The sequence below is a fragment of the Lactuca virosa genome, chromosome 5 (assembly GCF_052849685.1).
Source record: "Lactuca virosa cultivar CGN04683 chromosome 5, Lactuca_virosa_CGN04683_v6, whole genome shotgun sequence".
Classification (NCBI taxonomy): Eukaryota; Viridiplantae; Streptophyta; class Magnoliopsida; order Asterales; family Asteraceae; genus Lactuca; species Lactuca virosa.
Window position 1 is genome coordinate 206,775,362 of NC_136430.1, and position 10,756 is coordinate 206,786,117.

At 28.9% G+C, this 10,756-nt stretch overlaps 1 protein-coding gene across 1 annotated transcript; it reads right to left on the bottom strand.

The window, feature by feature from the left end:
* Window positions 1–1,693: 1,693 nt before the first annotated feature.
* On the bottom strand, window positions 1,694–9,316 carry LOC145112297 (protein FAR-RED ELONGATED HYPOCOTYL 3-like). The gene is made up of 3 exons (XM_079048476.1): window positions 9,194–9,316; window positions 2,395–2,964; window positions 1,694–2,179 (listed from the first exon to the last, which is right to left on the bottom strand). Exons 1-3 carry the CDS (start codon window positions 9,314–9,316, stop codon window positions 1,694–1,696), a joined length of 1,179 nt encoding a protein of 392 aa, XP_078904602.1.
* Between the last annotated feature and the right edge of the window lie 1,440 nt (window positions 9,317–10,756).

Consider the following 10,756-nt stretch of genomic DNA (forward strand, 5'->3'; position numbering starts at 1 on the left):
ATGAGCATCAAAAAGTTGATCAAAAGATTCGTGGTAAGCATGCATATGATGCTCAATGGAATACAGAAAGAAGTTTGTCAAATTTTTTTTGATTGAATATTTTCCTATTGATGATGTTATAAGAATAAGTTTGTTTATGTTGTGTATGTTATGGATATTGTGAAGAATGTTTGTTTTTATGATGATGGAAAACATGGTGATGGAAAACAAGTTAATATGTATTTTGGTGGATTTTATTATGTAAGTTTGTTTGTGTGAATTATGTTATTGAATGTTAATCATAAGTGATTATGCTATATTTTTATATGTAATTTATGTTTTTAGTATTTATTATATGTTGCTTATATGTAATCATTAGTGATTGTATCGATTTTTTTTCCTGTTTTTGTAATCATAGATGATTATATTTGTTGTACAACACATTATAATTTATTATATCTTTTTCTTGATAAGTGAGCTTATCTTTACTGCATGGAATACATCACCATGCAGAATCTTATCTTTGTAAGATTTTAGTTTTGTTTTTTAGTGTTTGTATGGAAGAATCTTTTCTTTATAACTGAAAACTGATTGATACAGCCATATATTGTATTTTTGATAAGTGATTATGTTTGTATAAAGGGGGTAGCCTCGTGCTACCCCTTATATTTCTTCAAAGATGAGTCCTTATACTTCCAAATGGTTAGTTTTGTTCATTAATTTCTTCAATTTTTATATATCACCATTATTTATTTATGATGTAAACAACTTCCATTTTGTTTCAGATAAAATATGGAGTCTATAAGTCTAAAAGAACTAATTTTGCTGTATCTAATAACATGTTCCCCATTTTTTCAAGATTCTTGTTCTTTTATTTGTAGCTAGATTTTCATACAGATTGTAGCTGACTCCAAGAACGCCTCTTCCACCATTACTTAAAAAGTTTATCTTCATTGAACATATCAGATCTTTACTAGATGTCTTTGAAGTAGAGGAATGTTGTTCATTTAAAGAAGATTTCTTTTTAATGAACAACATTTCTCTACATCAGATATGTAGTAAAGATTTGTTATATTCAATGGAGATAATCTTTCTAAGTAATGGTGGAAGAGTTCTTGGAGTCAGCTACAATCTGTATGAAAATCTAGCTAAGAATATGAAGAACAAGAATCTTGGAAAATGGGGAACGTGATATTTGAGACTTGTGAAATTGTTTGTTATTGAAGACTTGTGAAATAGGAATATGAATATTGTTATCTTTAGATTTTTTATGAGCAGTGTTGTATATTTGTTAGGAATAATGGTGTTGTATATGGTTATATGTAATGGTTAGATGTTTTTTATGTGTAACCATATTTTTAATCACTTATGATTAAACAAAACATATGAAGTAGTATTACATAATATTTTATGATTATACAGATGAATACTGTATATGGTTATGTGTAATGATTACATGTATTGAATAACAGTTTATATGTAATCTTAAATGCTTGTAGTAACATTTAATAAAAGTTTAATCATGAATAAATATATTATCAAATCAAAGAAAGAATTATCAAAGTAGATTAAATCCAGTAGACAAAATCATAGTTAATTCTGTTTTATAAAAGAGTAAAGTGTACTAAACAAAAAGTATATTATTTTGAAAAAAAAAATTCATGACTTATTCATTACTGATTAAAGCAGTAAATATCTATGTAGCTTTTTATGATTATTCTGCTGCAAGTTTGATTGGGCATGTCCGCAAGTTATGAGGAGCCCTTTCTCCACATCCTGAGCATCTTCTTGTTTGCTTGTTTGAATTTTTATACGCTATTTCTGCTGCACTTTGAATTCTACTTTTCTTTCCGCATCCTTTATTGCTTTGAACATTTGGAACGTTGATGTCAATGTCTTTTGGAATAGATATGCCCATAAGCTTTCCTACCTCTTCAACATCTGTCCTATTCTTCTGTAATTCATTTGTAGGATCGTTTTCATATTCCTTCAGCATGCTTTCTGTTTTCTTAACAAACAAATCCATTTTTTCTTTATTTTTTCTTACGTATTTCAAACATGCTTCAAAGTTGTAGTATGCTTGATTGACAGATCTGTTAATTTCACTGTCTCCTGTATCATATACATGTCTACCAAAATTATAATGCCTTAATATCACATCCTTTCTCCAACGATTCTCAATGTACTGTTCAGGTATCTCCTTAATTCCATGTTTCATGAGTATGTTGAATGCATGTCTGCACAAAGTCCCAAAGCGGTTGAAGTGTTCACAAGTACATTTTACATAATTTGTTGGAAGTTTTATTTCTACCCGTTCAAAATAAAATTAAAGCATTAAGTGTTTTATAATCATAACTGAATATTTTTTTTATATTATGTGTTGATTCAACAAAATTTAAAATAAGAATATATTACCTCAAATTCTGTTTTTAGATCACTGTTTTTGTTCAGTTGTTCCACTTTGTATAACTCCCATCCATTTTTTGTTCCAAGATGTTCGTATTGGCAGTACCAGGAACCTTTATAGATTTCTTTATGTACTTCATAAAACAATGTACTTGTATAAACTTTTGCAGCATGTTTTTCTATTGGTCGTGGTGAAATAAATTTATATACCGCCTTCTTTGTTTGATGATCAAGCTCTTGTTGTGTATTTCTTTGTTTTTGAATTGTTGTGTCATAGTTCATCATGAAATGTAAAAGTAAATTTCCAGATTGAGAGTAAGTGTTGAAGAAGGAATTCATGCTTTCTGATCTTGAAGTGGTTTTCATCAATCCAGACATTCTTGTGTCACTAAAGTATGCAGGTATCCATTTTTCACGTAATTCAAACATATCATTGTACCATCTTTTATCTTCCAGATTGAATTCGTTAATAATCAAATCCCACTTCTTTTCAAATTCATGAGGTTTGATATGCATGTTCCAAACAAGCTTGTTAAATCTTTTCTTGAAGTCTTTGTTTTTAAATAAATCGCCAGTAACCTATGAATGAACAATTTTGCTTATATAAGTATAAATTATATACCTATTTGGATATATCATATATGAGTAATCATATATGATTAATCATATATGATTACTGTAATGTAGGATATATCATGTATGATTAATCATATATCATATATGTACTGTAATCATATATGATTAATCATATATGATTATATAATCAAATATCATATATGAGTAATCATATATGATTAATCATATATGATTACTGTAATGTAGGATATATTATGTATGATTAATCATATATCATATATGTACTGTAATCATATATGATTAATCATATATGATTATATAATCATATATTATTAATCATATATGATATATGAGTAATCATATATGATTACTGTAATGTAGGATATATCATGTATGATTAATCATATATCATATATGTACTGTAATCATATATGATTAATCATATATGATTAATCATATATCATATATGAGTAATCATATATGATTACTGTAATGTAGGATATATCATGTATGATTAATCGTATATGATTAAGCATATATCATATATGTACTGTAATCATATATGATTAATCATATATGATTATATATGATTAATCATATATGATTAATTATGATCATTTCAACAATTATTTTTTTGGATGTTTCATTTCAACGATTGTTTTCTTTGGAATTTGATGATACTTTCCTTTGGATGTTTCGTTTTTGCTATTACTTTGCTTTGGACATTATTTCGATGATTGTTTTCTTTAGACGTTTTGTTTCGACTATTAGTTTTATTTGGACATTTCATTTCAAAGATTTCTTTAATTTGATGTTTTGTTTCGGCGATTACCGCTACAAATCATTCCTCGTGACCTAATAATGACATTTGTCTTTTTTTTTCTTTATATTAATATATTCTAGATAAAAATATGTTATTGTTTTACGCCATAAAATAAGTATTTTGTTGTTTTGTATTATTATAAATTAAAAACTTTGACATAACTTCTAACATATATTGACAAAATAGGAAGTTAATCAATATGAATCAAATTATGATCATTCGGGTATATTGACAAAATAAGAAGTTAATCAATATGAATCAACTCGGTAGCACTATATCGGTTTGGTTAATTTTTTAAATCACGTTGGTTTTGTTTTTTTTTATATTTATTCATTCGTCCATAACAATAATATTTTTAAAAAAAATTACTAAAACAATAAGTTGTTAGTTTTTTAAAACAATAAGTTGTCACTTTCTAAAATGAAAATTTTGTCTATATACCTAAATTTAAAAATATTATTTATATGAGGACCAAATTTGTCATTCATTATTAATTAAAATATTCAAGTGTCTTCTTTAATGACAATATGTTTTATTTTTAATTTTAATAGAACAAAAAAGGAAATGTCAAAACATAACTTCTAATTTATTTAGAAATATCAAAATAGTTTCTGATTGTAATTTATGTTTTTCAAATGAATTGCGTCTTGGTATTCAAAATAATACATTTATCATACAAAATAAACTACATGGTTAGAAGAAAATTCGTTTTTGCAGGTTTCATATTTAACGTTTTTTCCTTTTGTATAATCAACTCGTTATCCTTTCACAAACACATAAACAAAGGCCACGAAGAGCTACTGGAGGCATTATAATGGTAACCAATGTGGAAAACTTTTGTTATTTCACATATAATCTAACATTTATGTTAGGTTTGGTCATGAAATTTAACAGAATAAACTCAGTTTTCTCACTCTTGTCCATTTAAGACTGCATAAGATACAATATACATAAAGAAAACAAAAATTCATATAAGCATTAACCTAAAAACAAAATAAAAATTAACAAAAATCAATAAATAAAAAGTGATTAAAGAAGATTACATTTATTAATTATAAAGAGACTATTTTGAACTTGTATAAAGTAAAAGCAAAAAACGTTGCTTACCACAACTTCATATAAGCATTTACCCAAAAACATGAATATTACAATTAATCAATATCTAAATTGAAAAACATTCATCCATATTCATTTATAAAAAAAACATTCAGAAACCAAAATGCATTTGGCATGCTAAAATACAACACAAATACAAATCTTTACCATCAACATTTGAAACACAAACAACACCTTCACTTCTTTTCTAGAAATAAACAGCAAAACATGTTCTGTTCTTCATTCTCTTGAATTTAAAATGATCTATCACCAAAACCTCAAACATAAACAAAATATAGAAAAACTAAATCTAAGAAAACCAAATAAAACACCAGATCAAGTCATTAAATCAAACAAATGTAAGAACAAACAGCAAATGCATAACTATGTTGCAAGATGATAAAAATAGTGTAGATAACTAATTAAATTAAAAAAAATCTTATGACGTTTTATTTCTTCTATCCAAATTTCCTTGATTTTGACCAAAATACCCTTATCAATCTAATTCCAAAAGCTTTTCAACCTCATTTGAAGTTTCAGATAATCAATTTTTAACATCACTATAAAAACTTCAACAATTCAGCATAAACCTTAATTCGTGTAGGACCTAATTAATATACTTTCCAATAATGACCAAAGTACCCTTCATAAATTTAAAATTTCCAAAACAATCTCAAATTTATTCTCATATTAAGAAAAATCCTAATAAAATTCATTTCATCAAATTAATTTTAAAATTAAGAAGTAAACTTCCAAGATCTGATCTGCTTACCTTTCTGGTCTATGTTGTCTATCCAAAGTTAAGAATAAACCATTGTTAGAATCCAAATTATGGTTGACAAAACCTTGATTTAAAATCACAGTAATCAACAAAGCAGATAAAAGAATAAACATGTAATACAAAAACCGTTTTTCAACATGGTCGGTACTTGAAAATTGTCTTTGTACAAAGATTCACTTTCTAATAATCAAAGCATCAATACCAACATAAGTAAAGATAAACAACTGTGAAATATATGACAATGTTGCAAGGCATGTCTGAAAATATGAATGAGAACATATAGGAAATGAGCTCTGTACTTCTGAAAAATGGTCCCAATAAGACAAAGGAGTAGGTATATGGCAGTGACTTGATTTTCTGTAGAAAACCCATTCTTTTGTTACATGTCCTGAGTTCTAAGGGGCTCTAAAGAACTAAAACCCTACTTTATTTTATTCAAAATTATAAGCACCGCATCCCCCTCTTCTTCCTGAAACACGAAAAAATCAGGGAATGTAAGCCAAGAACATCAAGAAACTCCAAGAACTTCCCGACCCATTAAAGAAACAGATCTGCAACAAAACAAAAAGAACCAGTTTAATGTTAGCTAAGAAATTAAACACAATCTTAAATGCTTTTTACTTTGTTTGGTGAGAATGGTTAGAGCTGCCATTCTAACAACGACTCAAAGAATAAAAATACATAATCAAGCATTATCAATCTTAACTTTAATACCCTATCCAAAATCGGAAGAAAAGATTAGAGTGGTTCCTAGCAATAGTCTCAATTTGAAGAAAATAAGACATTTGGGGCTTTTCTTAGTTATAGAAAGAGAAGGGGGAGCAGCGACGATTGATGAATGGTGGTGATTACAGTAGTGAGTGGTGGATGGCGGTAATAATGTGATGAGTAGTGTTGTGAACATAAACAGATATAGAGACAGGTGAGAGTGAGCATGAGTGGTGGCTATGGCTTGGCGGATGAGTGGTTGAGCGATGGTATGGTCCACGGTGGTAGAAGCGGACTATCGAGAGATACAGGAGCTTATCAAAATGCAGTGGTGAGTGGTCTTTGAATCAAGTCTGATTTAATGTTGAAAGAATGAGATACATCGGTGCAGACAGGAAGAAACAGAGCAGAGTGTTGCTTGATGAAGTTTGAGATTAGGGTTTCTAAAGCAGAGAAGCGAAAGGCGCACAAAGACAAATTTTAGGCGAGATCAGAGGATATCCGATTTTTAGTAAGGACTAATTAGTGGTTTATTTATGTCTAGTTAAGCTGTATACCAAGCTTAATATTTATTTTTTAGAATTGATTTCCATAATTATCTCCTCAATTCATGGTGTCCGTTGTATTTGGTAAGAATTAATAGTTTGATTTTCTCAAAATAAAAATTAGTGGTATTTGCATTAGATTATGGTACTTGTTGTTGTAAAGATTGTACCTCTTAAGTTTTTCAAGAAATGATCAATATGCTTAATCATATAGTATATATATATATATATATATATATATATATATATATATATATATATATATATATATATATATAGAGAGAGAGAGAGAGAGAGAGAGAGAGAGTTAGGATCATGTATATCCTATAAGTATTGTGTGAATGTAGGACTAAATATGGTCCAATCATTTTATAAGAGTATTAGATTGATTTCATTAATTAAATTAGATATTATAAATATTAAATTCTTACAATTTTGGAAACTTAATAAATTTAAAAAGCATTATTTTAGGGATTAATCACATAACATCGGCCATAGCCATCCCTTTCGCTAACCCTAACGATGATCAGTGCATCTTTTCCTACTCCTCAAATATAGATCCAAATACTCTTCTTTGTTGGTGCGTGCAAAGAGCTAATGTCAGATTAAACAAAGAGGTCACCACTAATGGCCTTAAGTTTGGCGTCTCATGTTGCCGACGACCAATGTGATACATATACATAAAAAAGGTTCGATTTTGATATATATGTATACTAATATATAAGGAATAAATAGTAAACAATTTTTGTGGTCATTTATCGCACCTGTCGAAGAGATGGAGGAAACGAATCTTTGGAGTCTTTCTCTTTGGTTGTTCTTGGAATTTACAAAAAGAAACATTTTTTTGCATTTGTTTTCTTCTACACGGTTTAAGACATTTTTTTTGTTTGTTTTTTGTTTTTCCTATTAAACATATATTTATATAACTTTAAATGTTTCGTGTATATGTTTTGTTATTTCAATTGAATTATGTTTTCGAAATCAAAACGATGTTTGTTAATTAATTGCTTTTATGTAATTTTTTATAGACAAAATTGTAAAAATGGTCCCTGTGGTATGCATTTTTTGGGGTTTTAGTTTTAAACCACGGTTTTTTTGCATTGGTGGTCATTTTGATGTAGTTTCGTTGCGTTTTTGGTCCCTCGGTAAACTAAAATGACTATAATGCCCTTCTGATATTTATTTTTATGTTTTTTCTATTTAATTTAAATGAAAAAGAAAATAAATAATTAAATTGGACCCACATATCTCTCTCTCTCTCTCTCTCTCTCTCTCTCTCTCTCTCTCTCTCTCTCTCTCTCTCTCTCTCTCTCTCTCTCTCTCTCTCTCTCTCTCTCTCTCCTGTGCAAACCCACCAGCGATCCAAACATCGTTCATAATCTATTTCAACATCAGATTCCAGCAACTTGGATTAACCCACAAAAAACTTAAAGATCTTCACCCACTTTCACTATGAACACACATACACACACTAGATCGAGGTGAAGAAGACCCATTTTAGTGTCTATCAAGAGTCCCTCTCCCTTCCCTCTGGTGACCCTCCTGAGTCTCCAAAATCAATTTCAACACCTTAACATATTACCGTCTATTGTTGTTGCTGTTCCCGGTTAGATTACCGTCTCCAAAATCAATTTCTCCTCTCTCTCTCTCTCTCTCTCTCTCTCTCTCTCTCTCTCTCTCTCTCTCTCTCTCTCTCTCTCTCTCTCTCTCTCTCCAGACCCATTACCGTCTTTAACAGATTTTAAGGAAACAATATCCCAATCAACACAACCCTCGATTCCCAAATCAACCCACTTCCAATCCATTTTCAATTACATTAATAGATACAAAACCAATTTGATTCTAATAAATGTCAGTGAGCATTACATGTTGAGAGAACGAAATAGAAAGTGAGGAAGATGAAAAATAAACCATAAATAGATGAAACGATTTCGTGTTTTTGGGGTTCTCGATGAACATAAGAGAAGATGGTGGTCAAGACGATCTACTGTTGGAAGTCGTGATGGTTTTAACTGGTGGTCCGGCGGGTGGATGGTGATGATGATGATGACATTGATGTTTAATTGAGGAGATGTGGGTCTTCTAGGGTTTTAATTTTGCTAGCAATGTATGTATATACATTTACCTGTATGTATATATGTTGAGAAATGGGTGGAACGCAGTGAGATTGGATCAATCGGAGAAGGATAAAGATGAAGCTTGATGTCTTCGGAGCCACAACAAACCCTAACTCTGATTAGGGTTTCGCCGTCATTGCTATGAAGATCCGATTAGGGTTACCGCTGAATCGGAGTGAATGGAGACGACGGGTCTTGTCGCTATCTCTGACTTCCGACGTTCCCATGCAGTCATTATCACACCTCCTTCCATATCTGTGAATCGCAAGCGATGTTCCCTAGACATTTCCGTCTTCATATGAAAATATAGATGTGTGTTTGTGTGAGAAATAGAATCTGAAAACTCCATGTGTTCATATGATTTAGAAGTGTGTATCTGTGTTCATCAGATATGAATTAGGGAAGATGAAGAAGTGGATGTGGGTGAATTTCTTTTCCGAGAGAGAGAGAGAGAGAGAGAGAGAGAGAGAGAGGTGGCCCCACTTTTTTAATTATTAAAATAAATAAAAAACAATTAGATTTTAAAAAAATGAAAGAAAAATGAAAAATAAATACCCCAAGGGTATTACAGTCATTTCAGTTTACCGAGGGATCAAAAACACAACGAAACTACTTCAAAAGGACCACTAATCCAAAAAAGTCGTGGTTTGGACTAAAACCCCAAAAAAATGTATATCACAGGGACCATTTTTGCAATTTTGTCTTTTTTATATGTAGTTATATGTTTCTAATAATTATATCAAACCATTATTTTTTTTTTATGGTAACATCACCATCAACGAGTATCTACAAGAGTATATTCTTCAAGAATACATAAGCAACATATTCTCCAAGAATAAATCAGCAATATATTCTTGACAAATGAATCAAGCATATTCTCCAAGAATGAATCAACAATATTTTTATATGAATGAATCAATGACAGATTCTAGAAGAATACATAAACAATATATTTTTCAGAATATTAAATTGTCCATGTAATTTATATTCATTCTCAAAAATATTCATAATTGCATTTGTCATTTAAGTTTTTTTTGTCTTATAATTATGTCATTTCCAATAGAATTTTAGATTTGTACTTGTCTTTTATGTTCATTCTCGTGAGAATGAAATATTTGGAATTATAATTTATTTTCATTCTTACAAGAATGTTAGATTTTACATCTATATTTATGTTTTTTTTTTCTTTTATGATTCTCATGATAATAGTGGTTCAATTGTTTCAAAACATTTATCTTGTAAACACAATTTTAAAGAATTAAATCTAATTAAAAAGCAAAAGAAAGGATAAAATAAATAAAAGTTATAAGAGTGTATACTACAAAAAAATAATAATAGTAAGAATATATATTAATATCCCTAGAAAACATATTTGAATACTAGGTGTGAGAACCGTGTATTACACGGGTTGATTTAAAAAAAATTAAACATTAAATTAAAGTGTAAACAGAAAATATTTTTTAATGTACAACCTTTAAAATAAGAAAGGAAGAAAACCTATTTATTGCAATTTAATACTTTATATATATATATATATATATATATATATATATATATATATATATATATATAATATTTAATACTTTATATATAAGTATATGACTTTAATTTAAGTGTTGAATAAAATCAGATATTTGATTTGATTGTTATTAAATAGAATGAATTGGTTGCCTAACATATAGGTAATTTTTATTTCTCTCTCTTAATAACATGTCATATTTATTAT